At 39.3% G+C, this 17,551-nt stretch overlaps 1 protein-coding gene across 2 annotated transcripts; it reads left to right on the top strand.

Moving 5' to 3' along the window:
- Nucleotides 1-4: 4 nt before the first annotated feature.
- Nucleotides 5-14,562, top strand: LOC144629535 (uncharacterized). Of its 2 annotated transcripts, XM_078487765.1 has the most exons (17): nt 5-165; nt 1,335-1,405; nt 1,519-1,553; nt 2,719-2,779; nt 4,330-4,393; nt 4,777-4,857; nt 5,353-5,462; nt 5,850-5,908; nt 6,006-6,088; nt 6,429-6,465; nt 7,022-7,067; nt 7,516-10,736; nt 10,866-11,898; nt 12,451-12,830; nt 13,264-13,707; nt 14,066-14,173; nt 14,268-14,562. In XM_078487765.1, the coding sequence occupies exons 1-17, from the start codon at nt 85-87 to the stop codon at nt 14,456-14,458; spliced, it is 6,105 nt and encodes a 2,034-aa protein (XP_078343891.1). In that variant the 5' UTR covers nt 5-84; the 3' UTR covers nt 14,459-14,562. The 2 variants fall into 2 exon arrangements, with proteins under 2 accessions (XP_078343891.1, XP_078343890.1); XM_078487764.1 differs by having other exon boundaries at nt 7,516-11,898.
- Nucleotides 14,563-17,551: the final 2,989 nt, after the last annotated feature.

Raw genomic sequence — 17,551 nt, 5'->3', positions numbered from 1 at the left:
GTTTCCGCCGGTCTAGTCAAAATGGCGGTACAGCATGCAGAGGTGATTGCAGATTGACAGTAAATTCTGGTCTTCCGAGCTAGAATGTCAACCGCGAGAATGGTTGATACAACAACTGAAAGCTCCAGTGATCCCTTGTGCTCTTCATGTGCAAAACTGAAGGAGGTTTGTATCAAATCTTCCAAGGAACTTTTCTCAACAGTAAAAATACGTACCCGTGACGTCCAACATGTATCTTGTCAAATTGTTGCGTTGTTTCATCTTGAAACCGTTTAAAGCATCATATGAAGTATTCGATATGTTGAATGATTTTAACAATAGTACAAAAATTGTTTCATGCCACCATCAGAGATTTTAAATCAACTGTATTGTAACTGGTGCTACCTTGGTATCCATTCGATTCTCATTCTACAGGCAGCTGTGCATGTAGCACTTTTTTCGTCTTTTTCATGTCAATTTCTTTATCATATGCACGCGTGTTTACACCTTCAAGAGTTTCGTGTATACATGAAAGAATTTCATTAAGCAGCAGAATACAGTGCTCACTAGTAAATGTACGTGGGTCCTGTTTATTGGAACAATTAAAAGTCATATTATTTTTGCAGGTACAGTGTATGTACATGTAAGAGTTGTTGGATGTCAGAATTACTGTGAAGTTATGTCTGTCATGGCCATTATTTTCAAGGAGTTAGTGTTACATGTAGTTAATTTGAACCTATACAGTACAACCTGTTAATATAGGCTTGGTTTCCGCTGCTCTCTTGAGTCTGGTCTTTGTTCATGAAATTGAGCCTCTATTCATAATTATGACAACCCCACTCATACAACTCTATTATTTTTATGGCTAGACAATGGTCATGTATTAACAGTGTGTGAAATCTTTCTAGAGTTAGTCGGTTTTGCAGACGAACTAAAACCAGTACTACACCAGGGCTTAGTTTGTCTGCAACCCAGGCTAACTAGTGTTTACAAGGCAGGGTGTTTTTGCAGAATGTAGAATACCAAATGCAGAATGAGAGTGATGGTCAGCGGTTTGCTTGCGTTTCGCTTTCACTCTGGTTTGCTTGCGGTTAGCTTTTACTCCGGTTTTGTTTGCGGTTAGCTTTTAATTGTTGGTTATACTATCACTGTTGGTTAAACTATCACTGTTCTGCCATTTCGCCATTCCATCATTCTGTGTTCTGCATTCTGCAAAATACCCCTGCTAGTAAATACATTATTTTTTGCTTGAATACATTTGTTTGTTGTATTATCTCCTTGAACTAGTTACCTTTATTGTGGCAGAACACTTTTTGTGCCCCTACAGTAATTTAACTTTCCTTTCCTTTTTTCAGGCACTTGAGGCTTCTAAGAAAGAACATTCACTGACTTTAAGGATGGTCAAAGAAAAGATTATTTCAACAGAGTGTGTATATTATTACAGTTATCATACGGATATTCTTTTAAAACCATAAGTCAGAGATTTTCATTACAAAATGTAGGTTGTTTACTAAATGTGCTTCTTGTGTTTTTTTTTAGTGAGCTGATAAAAAAGTACCAGCAGAAATGCCATGGTATCCTTTTATTGATCCTTACAATCTAAATGCATTTACAAGCACAGTGATCTCTGATTTTCATCTGACATTTAAAAATATTGAACATACTGTAGAGTGTATTGTGATTTATACAGTATAAATGCTGACAGTCACTATATAGGGGTGTAAATAACAGATTTAGGTCTCAGAGAAAGCCAATACTTTAAGCTTTTAAGGTTTTGTTTAGAGCTGCATGTGAAGAAAATTAAATATAAAAGGCCATTATACAGAGTTGGCAGTCTAGACCGATCTTGCATGAAAAACAGGGATGTAGCTAAGAGCCGGCTACTGGCTAATTTCACCCGTTGAAAGAGAACTTATCACCGGCTGAAATTTCACCTTGAAACAAAGATTTGGGCTAATTTTGAAGGTATAGAGACCAGAAGAGCCAGCTGGGCTTTTCAGCAAGCCTGTGAAGTTATTTCTTAGCTACATCCCTGGAAAAATGGTATCTTTTAGGGGTAAAATAACTTGAGACATGCCCAAATTGGTCTCCCTTAGGGGTTTAATTCAAATCGGGGATGTACATGTAGATATACATTAGGTTGTGGTTCAATTTTACCCTTGGTACACTTTGGTATTTTCGATCTATGTTCTTGACTTGTGTATGGTAATTTATGATTATAAAACGAATGAAGCTACCAGACTGTAGCAAGGGTAAACTTGAACCACAGCATATACAAAATGTATATTGATACATTGTAAACAAAGAAAAGTGTAAATGGTTTCACACAATCGTACCAGTGCTCGATGCAAATACATGCAGAGCGGAATACTATTAATAATAAAAAGATAGAGACTGCACAGACAGTTACTCAAGTTTCACACACAAGGCAATCATCAGACTGTGCCGTTTATGGCAGTCGAAAGAAAATTTAAACTACACTCATAGAGGGCGGTTGAATTAATCACCAAGTGCAGGCACGAAAAAAAGTTTTATGCAGCCAATCAGAAGCAGGATCACTCAAACCGCCCTCCATGAGAGTAGTTTAAATTTTCTTTGGACTGCCATTAATGGCACAGCCTGATAATCGCCTTGTGCATGAAACTTGAGTAACTGTCCGTGCAGTCTCCCCATCTTTTTATTATATTATTGATACATAACTGTATGTGACTATCATATCCCCTCCTTAACATCCTGCAGAATCTGATAAACATCATCAGCAGGCCACAGACAATGCATTAAAGTTTGAGGCAGCTCAAAAGTGAGACAGCTACACAACTATACTAGATATACGATTTAAATGTGTATGAGATATACATGTAAATGATAAAAAGATGGGAAATTATTAATTTAAAAACAAAATAATGTTTGCCAGTGTAATAGGCCTTATGCGTGATAACGTCATATGCTTAAAATTCACCACCAAGCCTCGTTTACATGAATTACTCCGAACCTTCTGCCACTTTCATGCAGTTTTCACGTGGGTATTCTTTTCATCTTTGCTGCATTGGGAATTTGTTTATGATAAAATTTACAAGTTTGCACTTCGAAAGCGAGGCTTGGTGGTGAAACTAGGCAGTCTGACGTAAACATGCATAAGGGCTATTGGGTGTTGTTAGTGTACACTTAGCATACAGTTCTATTAAGAGGTCCTGAAAATGTTCAGCTGGGAATCCAGTATTTAATCATCTGTCAGAAGGTTGTCACCATTAGTCAATACTAAAGCTGGGATGAGAATCCCAATGCTACTTCCATTTGCTTAAATTATGGAAAACATCAAGAAACTAAGGAATGATGTTTGCCCTGACAATGCCACATAGATTATGTTTAGAATAACAGCCCTGGCCGACCACAGTTTGCCATTGTCAGATGAAATTCCAACTGTGGTCAGACGGAATGTCTGGACAACTTTTCCTTTTGCTTTCCAGTGCAAACACTTCCAGTGCAAACACCAATGTTCTGCGTTGACAACACATTTGATTAGCAGGTTCACATATCCAGCAGTGCTGTAATATGATGTCGTCCAACCTCACTTTTGTTGTGTTCTATCAAAATGGTGACTTAGTCGGACACATGTCCTTTCAAGGGAAAAAATATTTGCAGCCCTGTAATAACCCATTGGTTGTAATGAGTTTGAGGTGGGAGCATAATTATTTATGTTCTACATGTACTGGCATGGAAAGGCAAAAGTGAAGTGGTCCATTGCCATCCAAAAGTTGTGGTACATTTACATGTGCAACCTGCCTTCTGTTCCAACAGAATGTAGACAGTGACAAATGATCGTCGCAGTGAATTTCCAATTTAAGCAATTGGAATAAAGAAGCCTGAAAAAAATTCAGGGCTTCAACGGGATTCGAACCCGTGACCTCCGCGATACCGGTGCGATGCTCTACCAACTGAGCTATTGAAGCCACACGTTGGGAGCGAGGTCAATTGTGAGTTCATATTTTCCCGTGAGAGGAGTGAAATGATGTAATGTATATGAAATGATTCATATATGAACTGCGGATGTATATGAAAGTGACAAATGATCGTCGCAGTGAATTTCCAATTTAAGCAATTGGAATAAGTTGGTAGAGTCAGTAGAGAATCAGTTGGTAGAGCATCGCACCGGTATCGCCGAGGTCACGGGTTCGAATCCCGTTGAAGCCCTGAATTTTTTCAGGCTTCTTTATTCCAATTGCTTAAATTGGAAATTCACTGCGACGATCATTTGTCACTTTCATATACATCCGCAGTTCATATATGAATCATTTCATATACATTACATCAGAATGTAGACACTTGTTTTGTGTGCTGATTTAATTGCAGGAAAATAGAAGCTTTGCAAAGTCAGCTGGACAGATCATTGCATTCCAGTGAACCGCTTAGAAAGGTACTTATGAATCGACTTCATTGCATGTATTTGCCCTGTTTGTCTGTTTGAACTTAATGTAGTGCGTTAGTGTGGATGGTGTAGTTGTGGTCTAAAATTTGTATGCATTGGATTCAGGATCCAGTGACCAACAATTTGAGCTTTGCCATTTTACACTTGTTTTATCCTTTGGCAAGAATCTTCCCAAGCACAGTCCTTTGATTAAAAAATATATAATATTTTTACCAGCAGAGGCTGGGTGGTATGTTCCTGGGATCATCTAAGCATCCTATATCCTGAGTATATAACTTCCAATGTTGAATTATGCACTGTCATAATGTCAAATTAGCAATGTCACAATCTAATTAAGTGGCAGAATCTGAACATATTCTTGTTTGTTCCAGAATGTAGCAAGATTGCACAGGGAAAAATCTTTAGCTGATTCAACCATTACAGAGTTACGTGAAAAGCTGCAGAATTTTGAGGTATTTGACTGTTAGTATTTACGTAATGATTTGTTATTTGATTAAATAACCAAGTTGTTTTTACTTAATTTATTGAAAATTAATAAATTAATTAATAATCATTTGCACAATATTATGAGAACCCTACAAGAAGGAAGTAGGCAATTTTGGACAATTTTTTAGTGCATTTGTAACTCTTGTGTTCATTGCCGTACAACACTTTCTGCTCAGATTAGCTTGAAATATTAAATTATCATCACTGATTTATTGCCTGGCCATATTAACATAAATTATGAAACATGTACATATATGTTATGAACATCTCCTTGAGCAGTTGATAATGTTCTCTATTAGCAACACTGTTAGATGTTGATTATCTTGTTTAAAGGATCCCGTATCATATTGCAGATGTTTTGCATACAGGTTGTACACCTTAGGAGTTTGTAGTGCATCACAATATATTGTTGATAAGTTGACTTGTCTAATGAGTTGTACACATTCATATCTTTTATACAGAAAACAAATGCTGAGTTGCTGAGTACGGCAAAAATCAAGGAGGAGCAAGAGTGTGCATGGAGATTGGAGAAACAAGTTCAAGCACATGACATGCAAAAACAAAAGAAAAGGTCAATTGATATTTAGTTATAGTCAGTAAGAATTTTTTTACTAGCCTCTTGTGTTGATCATAATGGTAATGCCTGTAGAACTGGCTGAGGTCAGTTTTATACATCTTGTTCTAAAATCATACCTTTCCAGTGATTAATGAAATTGGAAGATACAGTACTGCCCAAAACTACTTACCCATTAGCACGCGGCGAAACCTCCTCCTTGCTGCGCTGTTGTGCCGCAGAAAGCTCAACCTCCTCTTGGACAAACGTCACTGAACGCCGTGTTAAGCAAGACGTAGTATACCGCTGTGAAGAAACAATAGTTACTAATTGGGATTGTCAAGCCATTGTTTCTGGCAACCTCTTTCCCAGGGTCTCTGATCAATTGCAATGTTTCTTTCACAGCTTGCAGAAAAGTGAGACAACCATTGCCAAGCTGCAGGAACAGCTGAAGAAAGAAAAAGGTTTGTTTCTTCTCATTTCTGTTTTTGTGTCAAGACAACTGTTTGTTGTTTAAGTTTCATTGTTTTTAAGGTGATGAACATTCTTTTCTTTCTGTAGAGCAAAGTAAAGAATTGAAAGGATTGCTGAGTCAAGCCAAGAGAAAGACTACAAAACTTGAGCAACAGCTTGAGAAATCAAAGGTAAATTGTTGCTGTTACATTTGAGCCTCCTGTAAGCAGACACCCTTGGGCCAGAAAGTGTCTGCTTAGGAAAGGTACTGTCTGCATATGGGAGGTTAAAAAAATGTAATGATTGTATGTGGCTGGGACCTTGAGAAAGTGTCTGCCTAAGGGAGGTGGCTGATAGTAGGGGTTCAAAATTAACTTTCCTGGTACAGAGATGCAATTGATTTAACCTTTTTCTTCTTAGTCAGTGGCAATACATGTACACCTGCGTATATTGGAGGGCCAAAACGTGTGTACAGACTTTGATAGATATTAAGTAACTGTGTCTGATAGTTATTTCTCTCCTTCAAAACAGGAGGAAATTCAAAGTGTCAAGCTTGATGCAGAGTTTGGTTAGTGTAAGATATGTCATGTACACAGTGCCATGTATGTGTTTTGGTTTAAACTGATTTTTGGTTTGATTGTTTTATAACCAGTTTGCTTCTTATTTTTCTTTGTTTGTTATCATGACCATAATGAGAAATACTAAAATAATATTGATACCTAAACAGTGTTGGAGTTTCTTAACATTGCCAGTTCTTCCAAATTATTTGAAATAAAAACGTGTGCACTAGTAAGGGAAATTTGTGATAATATTTTTTTTTTTATTATGTTGACGTCAGGGCTAGCTTATGGAATTAGTTAAAACCTACTGCATTCTGCATGTATAAATTGTCATTTGTTCACTCTACACTGTACATGTATGAAATGAAAAGTAATATTTTATTCTCTATCCTTGACATAGCTTTCTTTAACGTTTGGTTTCAACCGTCTGTATCTACATGTAGTCAACTGGCTTATAGTTTTCTAAGATTTTTTTTTTCCATTTTCCACTCTTCTCTGTCCCCAGATCTTGTTTTTACAAATTGCTCCTTGATTGCTAGCTTATCTGACCTTTGATTTTTACAGCAAAAGCCCTTGAAGAAAATATAAACGGAAAGACGCCTAAACGAAGGTAGGGTGAGCTCTAACAACAGACAGATGACTGGTAGCATGGTACTGTTTATGCATTAACTTTCTCAATAAAAAATTCCGTCTCGTCCTCCTATCCTATCCTATAATATTTTTATACCTTCTATTGTCGTTCTCTTCTCTCTTCCGGTTTGGCTGTAGTTGGTCGCGCTTCCGCTCTTGACTCGACTTGTAGGCAAGTCTATTTTACAGGTGTAGCGTCAATTTTACAGACGTTAGAAATGAGGTCATAAAATACTTGTAACTCTGCTGCAAATAGCTTTTATCTGTAGCGAATGAAAGTTTCAAGTGCTATAGAGCTCAAGTATGACACGCTTTTAAGTCCCAGAGATGACGTCGAATCAAACATCTTTTTCGCTGTAGTTGTTTCCGGTCGCCATTACAAAATAACCTTTCGTGAAATCTAAACTTTTTTAAATCATTTCTTGCAGGCAGCGACGAAAAGCCCCTGAAATACCTCAGATCTCCAAGGAACCTAAACAGACTTCATCCTCAGACCTGCATCCAAATCAGCACCTGACGCAAGTTATTGAGGAACTTACTGTGCTATCCGATATAGGACCTGCTCTCAGTCCCCTACCGCCCAGTCCCGACAGAGAGACACTGGAATCCAGTAGCGCCTCCGAGGAAGAAAGTGGCAGTGGAAGTAGCAGCGAGGGTGATGGGAATGCAAGTGATGATGGCGATAGTGATTATAGTCTGGGTGATCTAGCAGACATGCTTATTGGTGATCATAATAAGGATAAGAAATTAGTAGCGAGTTCTATGAAAACTAGAAGCAAAGCTCAAGATGTTCGTGATGATATGGAAAACCGTTTTGAAGAAGCAAGTAACACAAATAATAATGCAGATAATGGAAAAATTGAGAGTGAATCTTCAATGAGACAGGCTACAAATGAGGCGAGTGCTTCTAAACTAAAAGTTTCTAAGGACGTTTCTTTCGCCAACTGCGACGCTGCTAATCCAGAAGAGGGGACTTCAAAACGCTTAACAATGATTCAAAAAGGTGATGTCCACACAGACATGAACGAAGATTCGCACAATGTAAAAAGTGAGTCCTGTAATACTGAAAAAGACGACGATGAGTTTGCTCAAACTACAAAACTTTCAAAGGCAGAGAAACGCAAAGCAGTAATGCCCAGTCCTCAACGGAAAGGAAAGCGCAGAGTGGCGTCACCGAAGCCGCGTGTCATGACTCGATCCAGGGCTAAAGCAATGAAACTTAGTACCTCGTCTGACGCTGACAGTTCGTCAGAAAGAGAGACTGGAAAGGAGCTAAAATCAACCCGGGAACAGCCTTTAGAGATGTCTGATACCGGCTTAAATAGTAATTCTAAAGCAAGCAAAGTTGAAAAATTGAAGGCTGCAACAAGTGAAAACAATGAAAATGCGCTTGCAGATACTAAGGAGGCATTCACTGAAAACTCGCAAGCAATCGAACTCAAAGTACATGTTGAAGAAAACTCACAAAGTTTCTTGTCCGATGCATCGAGTTCTCATGTTGATGACGTCATTCTTCACCATGAAAACGTCAATGAGCGCTCGGTAGCTTCGCTGTCAGACTTAGAGGATCCAGTAGGAATCGAAGACAATTCAGATGTATTTTCAGCGGAAGTGGAAGCAAATGTCACCTATCACCATGGAAACGATGGCGGGCTTGAGTTACAAGTAGCTAATGAAGACAACTCTGATGTAATTTTGGCGGAAGTAGAATCGGATGTTACTTGTCACCATAGAAACGGTAATGAGCTTGATAACACAACAGCCCTGCTGTTAGAACAAGTAGCAAATGAAGACAATTCAAATGTGTCCTCAGTGTCTGAAGTGAAAATTGCTACAACCGTATCCACTGAACTTGAGAAAGACATCGAACAGAATTTTTCTGCCACTTCCGAATCTGGATCTAAAATTAAAGGTGATGCTCCTGTTAACATGTCTAATGAAGAAAATCCCAACGTCCATAATATGCTTTCACCCAAACTTTGCAATGAGAATATCGAAAGCACTTTGACTAGTAACATTGAGAATGAGGTAACAAATACAGAAAAAGACCAAACTTCACAGTACAGTAAAATTACCGAAAGATTTCATTGTAACGGCCAGACCTCACAGTCACAAACTGACGAGAACATATCTAAACGGACAGAGAAATCTCTTGAAGAGAATAACAACATCCTTGAAAGTTTGGAAGCAGTTCACGAGGAGTTGGATGTTGATTTTGTTCTTGAAGTCGATAAGGAAGCGTCTCACCAAACTGAGTCCCTTGGTCATGATATTCAAGAACACTCCAGTTGTACAACAGAGAAAAAGAGTTCAGATTTATCTGAGCAATCTGCAATTTGTGTTGGTAGTAAAATTGAAAATAGAACAATGGAAGAAATTCTCTCCTCATCAGAGATGGAGAGTATTGCAGATTCCTTATTATGCGAAGTGTCTGGCAAAGATACAAGTACTTCCATTGGCTCTTCAAAAGGTGAAATAAGTGAAGCTGGTAGCTCGACTGTCGAAGTTGGTTTTAATCACCTTTCTGCGATTTGTGAAAAGAAAACAACAACAGAAGCAGCAGCAACAACAACAACAGAATACTCCTCGACAGGGAAACATAAGGATGAAACCTCAAAACACAGCAACTTAATGATAGAAGGAGACGACCTTTCACATGCCTCTGACAAGGCAATGCAAGAATGCTCAACTGAAGAGCAGTTGGTTAAATGCTCTGAAGAGCAAGATTCCAGTGCGCAACAAAAAATATCTATCGTAACTGTGGAACCTTCGAGAAAGAATTCTGATTTGGAGGGAGATGTGCTTTCTTCTAGAGCCGGAATTCAAGAAGGTTCCTCAACCTCTGATGAGGTTAGAAAGAATCCTAATTTAGAGAGAGATATGCCCTCTTGCAGAATTGTGATTGAGGAAGGGGAGGAGTTTTCGACTTACAATGAGCCAAGAAAGAGTTCTGATTGTGTGAGAGATGTGCCTACGTCTAATACTGTGGTTAAAGAAGCTAGGGAAACTTCGAAATCCAGCGAGGAAAGAAGACATTCTGATTTTGAGAGACATGTGTCTACTAAAGTTATGAGTAAAAGAGGGTCCTCGACTTCCAATGAGGAGATGGAGCATGCTAACTGTAAGAGAGATGTGCTCTCTGCTGACGCTGTTAGGGAACCATCGACTTCCAATAAAGGAAAAAGGCAATTGGTTCCTAAAAGACATACGTCCTACGCTAGAACTGTAATTGGAGAATCTGGGGAAACGGCAAGGCCCTCATCATCTTTGCTAGATGCAGAGAAGATTCAACTTGAAGGAAGTCAAACAACTTTTAGTCTGCCATGTTTTTTGTCTACTAACAAAGCAGTGCCACCCGAGCACTCCTCAGCTGCTTGTGATCTACAGGAGGACTCCCCAATGAAAGCCTTGTTTATCAATCTTGAAGATCTCTTGGATGACTTTCCTGCACTTTCTCCTCTTCCTCCTTCGCCTTGTCCTTCAGACGATGCACTTTCTCCTCTTCCTGCACTTTCGCCTCTTCCCTCATCACCTGGTCCTTTGGACGATGAAGCATGTCCAGCCTCTCCAATTTCAACCAGTGACATGAACACTGAAAAGCCACATTGTGCTGCAAGCTTGACTTTGACCAAAAAGACTTTTGATACACGTGGACAAATGAAGCAAGGCCTTACGCTGAACTTTACTGGACTCCCATCAAAGAGCGTTGACTTGAACACTGAAAAGCCACACTGTGCCGCTAACTTGACTTTGACCAAAAAGACTTTTGATACACAAGGAACGACCTCTCAAATGAAGAAAGACTTACCGTTGAATTTTACTGGACTCACATCAAGGAGCGTTAAAAGAACATCGTTAGGAAATACCACGACTAGTTGTATAACAGGATCGAACAAAATGGACATTTCAACGAAGAATCAGCCTGTTAAGGACAAACCAGGCGTTTTGGAGTCAAGAGCAAATGTCTCAACAGAGCGTTCTTTACAACAGTCCTCATCAACGCACTGTGCAGGAGAAAACGTCTCGCAAAAGCGTTCTTTTCAGCAATCGGTTTCTGAATCAGCAAAAGACAAAAACGCCTCGCAGAGCAAGAAAATGAAAACAAACCCGAAAGTTCCACAAAAACAAGAAACCTCAAACTTAGAAAAGCGGTTGGATACTTGTACAGCTACAAATAAAAAAGACACATTGAAACAACCATCGAAGAAAAATAGTGCTAATAAAGGGCCAAGGCTGGTTGACAATAAGAAGCCAACACTGGTTGCCAATGATAATCATATTGATGGGTCAATAGCAGGGAGCAATGAGAGGCCAGTATTAGAAGAACAGTTAAAATATACAAGTAATACGCCAAAAGCAGCTGACAACAAAGCAAGCAAATGTAAATCTCTTTCCGTTCGTCCAAGTCATATGGCTGAAGTCAAGTACGTATTTAGAACTCTGAGCCGTGTGTACGAAGACAATGTTGAGTTACATGTTGTAGTCGAGAGACTAACCACTAAAAGATGCATTTCTTCCAGCACACCAGTAGCTTCGGCTATAGTTCAGTTTCTAAAAGAACGCGAAGACGACCTTATGCCTCAGATTCTGGATCAACTTGAACAGTTTCAGCCTGATGACAGGTTAAGGAACTGGAAACCTATTAATTCCGGTTTTGAGTCGCGGCTGCTGGAAGTGGTCTCCCTGCTCTCCAGTGAGACTTTATTTGGGAACCTAATTTCTCAGTTGGTTTCCCTGTGTTCTCGGAGTTTGATGGCAGCCAGTTGCAGCTCAAACGACAAGAAAGTGAATAAAGGGGATCTGTCGCTTTGGTAAGTAGAGTAACTATAGAAATGTCCACTTAAAAGCGTAACAGAGCGTGGAGCCTCGTGCATGATCATTTATCTTCGTTAATTTAATTTCAGCCAGTTAATTGAAACACGCCTGCCATCAGTTATGTGTTTTCCCGCGCTTGCCCCCATCGGTTACATGTTTTCCCGCGCTTGTCACTGACTACATCATATTTTCCCGCGCTTTCCACTGGTTTCACGTTTTACCGCGCCTACCACGGGTTACATTTTTTCTTGCGATTTGCACTGGTGACATGTTTTCCCGGGTTTGGTACTGACCAGAGTCGTTTTATTGGCTCATTATCTGATTGGTCTACCGCATTGTTTGCCGTCCTAGTGAATGAACCTACATCGTTGTGGTGTTATTTTTATTTCTTTCATTTTACGCCACTTTTAGCAATACAGGCGCTGTACAATCCGTTCCCTTCTTCTCAAAACGTAGAAACTGTTTGAAAGTTTTTTTTTCCTTTTTATTCTAAACAAACGAACCATCTTTAACCTAATGGTCTCTAATTTTCTTCTTTTTGTTCCCAGCCGTGTCTTGACAGCCTTATGCCGGCACAAAGAAGATCTTGGTTGTGCTCGGACGGTTTGTTATGACATCATACGTTCCCTGTACGGTTTCCAGAACGCTGCCTTAGAGCTTATAGTTGCCATGGCTACAGTTTGGCCAGAAGTTCTGAAAAGGTCTTCCAATTGTTTGCCTGATGAACAATCGCCCGTTGTTCGCACACTGAAGTTAGTGTTATTGAATTGGGCTCAAAATTCTCCGTCAGCGGATCTTGGCAAGATTTTGCGTGTCCTGTGCTGCTGGGGAGATGATTCGGTAACGGAGGAGGGAATGAAAGATTTTGGGTCGCAGGTTATTAAACGGCTGCATGAGGAGGGAGTGGCTGGTGTCAGAATTGGCAAAGGTAAGACGAGATGCTGTGCTCATGACTTGTACAGTATAATAAACAGTACCACATGAAGGTACTGCTCAATAGCTTTTGTTTTCAGTTTTGGTCACACTGTAGGGTTTCATCCACAGACTTAAAAGTTAGAACCACCTTGTACATCATAATAAATAGTACCCCATGAATACCTAACTTTCACTTGAATGTTCACATACTAGGGAATCATTCACAGACTAAAGTTAGAGCCACCTTGTACAGCATAATAAACAGTACCACATGAAATTACTAGCTTTCTTTGGAATGGTGATGCTTGGGTTTCATGACATATTAACCATATTGTATAGCATAATAAATAGTACCACATGAAAGTACTACTAAATAGCTAATATTTTTATGGTCACATTCTAGGATCCACTTAGACCGTTTTGTCTCTTATTTGTTTTCTTTTTAGATGGAAGTGTGATCCTCGACAGACATTCGTTTGAAGCTGTCAAGTCGCTCGAGTTATTGTCGTGTGTTCTTGGTTGGCAGTGGACTCTAAATGAGCTCATAATCAACAACATCTGGCAAGTATTGAAATGTTGGGCTGATAAAGATACAAGTGATGAATCAACAAAGGATATTTCTGAACAAGAAACGGCGTCCATCAGCGAGCAGAACAGAAAGTTAACTTGCTACTGCCACGATTCTACTGTTTCTAGAGATATGTCAAGTGTTACTGTCTTGGCAAATAAGGATACAAGTGATAGAAAGGGCTTCGCAACTGCTGGAGAAAGGAATGAAGATCAGAACCACCTTGGAGATAAAGAAGTGCTTGAAGTTTGTTCCAATTGTGGAAAGCTGACGGGAACTAGGCTACCAGAATCACCGATTGTTTTGTGCGTTCAACTCCTAGGTACGTTTGCCTCGAAATAATAAGTTTCTGATGTAGAAAAAACAACAAAGAAGTAATGAAATGCGAAAATAATCAAGGATGGTTTCGACTGACGATATTAAGAGGGATTATGATCTACAAACTTGAAAAACTTGGCCAATTTTTTATAAGATTTGTTGTCCGTGACGAAGCTTCTTAAGGGAGAACATTATTTTTTTTGGTTGGTTATTTGTTTCTTTCTGTCTTTGTAACAAATATTATTTTTTAGAAATATTTCTTTCGTTGCGTACCTCATGTTTTTGGTAGATTTTAGTAGTTTAAAGATTTTCTTGACAATGAATGAAATTATGTGTCATTAAATGTACATTCTATTTTCCAGGCGTTTTATGCAGAATTGCCATTGAAAATGAACAAAGTTCAGTTCCTGAAATAATGAACTTGTTGTGTGGACTGATCGAGGAGACAACACCGAGTTCGAAAAGCAAAGGTATGAAAACTTTTTCTTTTCTAGCAATGCATTACCCTTTTGACTTGATTTATGATAAAATATATCCTCTTACTTTGTTTTTCTCCTCCTGTAGTGACGTACGTCATTCAGCTAGCTACAGCAGTTTCTCTTCTCGACATATCGCCATGGCAACCAGAAAGAGTGGCCGCGGTTCTTGGCAAGTGGATCACAGCTTTGAAAGAGTCAGGCTCTCTCCAGGCTCCTGCGTGCGTGGCACAAGGCCTGATCTGTCTTAAGAGCATTTTGAGGACAAATCAAACTTAAAGAGAATCGTCCTTTAGGATTAACTTTTTCCCGTGACTGGTGGTTGATTGCCGCAGTAATAGACATTTAACCACGCTTAAATTTGTCTGAACGCGTAGCAGTTGCGTATTTTACACAGAATTGTCGCGTTCTCTGCCAAGCTGATGTGTGGTGTGACATTTTTATTATCCCAACCCAGATGAAACTCACTGGACTCTACTTTGCTATTCCCACGAATGATACCAGGAGAACTCTTTGAGATTTAACTTAAAGGGACCGTGTCACTGATGTTAGCTAAATTTTGGCATGGGAAATAACCATCAAATTCGTTTAAATATAAAAAATAACTTCTTAAAACAGTGAAGGAACATTTCAATAACACACCAAATACAGAAGAAGGTACGGATGGACAAAAACGACGAAGATTGAAACGGATTGCGATATGGGTTTTTGATATAATATTGTTGGGCTGAACAGTTTTCAAAGTTAATCTTGTTTGCCTGTAACTTTAAAGTATAACACCCAGGAGACACATTTGGTTGCAATGAAGCTATGGCTTTGTCATTTAGATCCAAGAGAGAAACTCCTTTGCAAACATTAAGTTTCTTAGTGAGTATTTGGCAAAACTTGATAAAATTAACTCAAATCAGCCGTGACACAGTCCCTTTAACTAAATATTAATTTGAAGTTGATAAACGTGATTTAACCGCCGTAGCGAATATGGAAAGCTTTTTTACCTTTATCTACTACAAGTTGATATTAAGTTTAGTGTTTATCTTACCTGCCATCGCAGCTCAACAGTTTCTTTAGAAACTTAAGGCTTCGTTCATTCTTTGAGATTAACTTAACGCATTGCATCGCCCGAAACCCTGCTTCCTTCGTCTCGTGCTTTCTTGCTTTTCTTACCTCGCTGTAATTCACCCAGCAAACGCTGTATCTCCGTCGTTGATGAGCTGAAATGAGTTGACCGAAGATACATGAAATGTAAATAAGTGCAATAGGAATATCGAATGTAGATGAATAGTTAGATTAATTTAGGAATACTTTAAGATGTGTCAAAATTTATGTGAAAAAATATAATTATAATAATATAAATATAATTTGAAAGTTGAAAAAACTTGTGTATATACATACTATCTTTTGACCGTATCTTCTAGTAGAAATCAATAGGCGGTTTGCATGATGGCATCATTTGACTACAACTACCAGAATCCGTCGCTTCATCTTTTTATCATTCTAATTAGAGCAATTGTTTTTTAAACCCACTAGGGATTCATAATTTAAATAACAAAGGAAAAGCGAGTTGAATTCTGGTAGTTGTGGTCAAATGACGTGCTATTGGAGGTAATGGAGTGACGGGTCAATTTGCATAATGCAGTGCAACCCCGTTATAACGAAATGCCAAGGGACTTGAAAATATGTGTTGTTACAACGGGAGTTCGTTTTATCGGGTGTCACTGTATCCATTTTACTGTAACTTGATTTTACCGGACTAGTCCCTGGGACGGCGCGAAAAAAAAAAAAAAAACGGGATTAGCGCGAATGAGTGGAGAGTGGAAAAAAATGGCGAGGGGATTGGAGCAAAGATAGCGGATGAACGCATCTCTCTGACTAACCCTCGTCTTTTGTTTTTTACTCGCAGTACTTCGCACCGGTCCCCAGCTGACTGGAACAGGCTAGCCAGGCTGAAGAATATCGTTCGTTATACTGGGGACCTCGTTGTAAACTGAAAGTTTCGTTATATCGGGGTTTCATTGGGAATCAAATCAAAGTTGCGGAGTTCTGGATTGATCGGGTCTTACTTTAAATGTTGTACTCTTTATTTGAAGAGTTGAAAAATTGGTTTGAAACCGGCAAAGACTGAAATCAAATCCCCACGTTTTCACTCGTCCCTTTACGGGCAAACACAGACTCGTTCCCAGTCCCTACTTATTTGTTCCTAAAGGCAATAAAAGACTGGGGTGAAATGAGGCAAGGGTTGCTGGGCAGGCTGAGAAGGGCGAAGAAAAAAAAAACTCCGATTTTCTTCCGGCCTTCCCTTGATGCAATGCGTTCTAGTCAATACCGCCTCGGGAGCGACTGGGAATGAGTCTGGGGCAGTCAGCTTATGAATCGCCAGTGGAAGACTTGCAACAGTTGTTACACAACAAAGTCTTTTTTATCAGCTATTCAGTCAGCCGGTGAGGGACTGGTTAAATATGCCAATTTTTTTCCACAAAGAAACTCGGCAAATAGGGTGCAAGATCGGCAGCGAAAAGTTTATTCAGCAAACAACCTTAAGCTTTGAGGCACTTTACAGGGAAAGATTTTTTACGTATTCTAGCACCCAGTTCTCTTCTTGGCGCGTTAAGGTGCCAATAGCGTGTACTGAGTACGAGTCAAGATCACCTTAAAACGTCCATAATATGTGCAGTACTGACTAAGGACGTGTACCATTGCTCACTGTGGCATTTATCAAAGTCTTCTTTGTTTAACAAACACTTCACACTTTTCCGTAGACTGAACTTCAAACGTCTTCCTCAGGTCGCAAACTCCCGAGAATAGACGAGTAAGCGACCAGAGGAAGACGTCTGAAATTCAGGTTAACTTCTTTTCAAATATGGGAACACGACTCTTCCCTGAAAGGATTAGCAGCCTGGGCTGCGACCTTTGGTAACGTTTGTACATATAACTTAGTAGCCCTAAGAACGCCTCTAAAACCCGAGTAAATACTGTAAGTAACGAATCCAAAAAGCATTTCAGTTCATTATTAGGAAATCCTTGCCGTGTTAGACTGAAAAAACAGACTTACGTTTTCCCAAAAAAAAAAAAAAAGAAAAAGAAAAAGACTGGACAACGCAAAGCGCGAAAGATATATACATATTGAGGAGTGTAGACTGCCGCCTTTTCACACAAAAACGAATTAATTTGACCGTACTAGGAGCAACTAGAGGACCTAAAATTTAGCGGGTAGACGCATACTCACTAAAAAACAAAATTTCAATAACGCTCAACTAAATGTCTTCCGCACCTCTCCCCAGTCCCACTCCACATTTTAATACTCTGCCCAAGGCTTTTCTGAGCGCCTTGTTTTCACACACAAAACTCACGCAAAAACTAATAGTGTTCTTTACA

Source organism: Oculina patagonica, chromosome 11 (genome assembly GCF_052425735.1).
Source record: "Oculina patagonica isolate OP01 chromosome 11, crgOcupat, whole genome shotgun sequence".
Taxonomy (NCBI): domain Eukaryota; kingdom Metazoa; phylum Cnidaria; class Anthozoa; order Scleractinia; family Oculinidae; genus Oculina; species Oculina patagonica.
The sequence above is the reverse complement of the archived record's forward strand: the minus strand, read 5'-3'. Positions and strand labels throughout refer to the sequence as shown.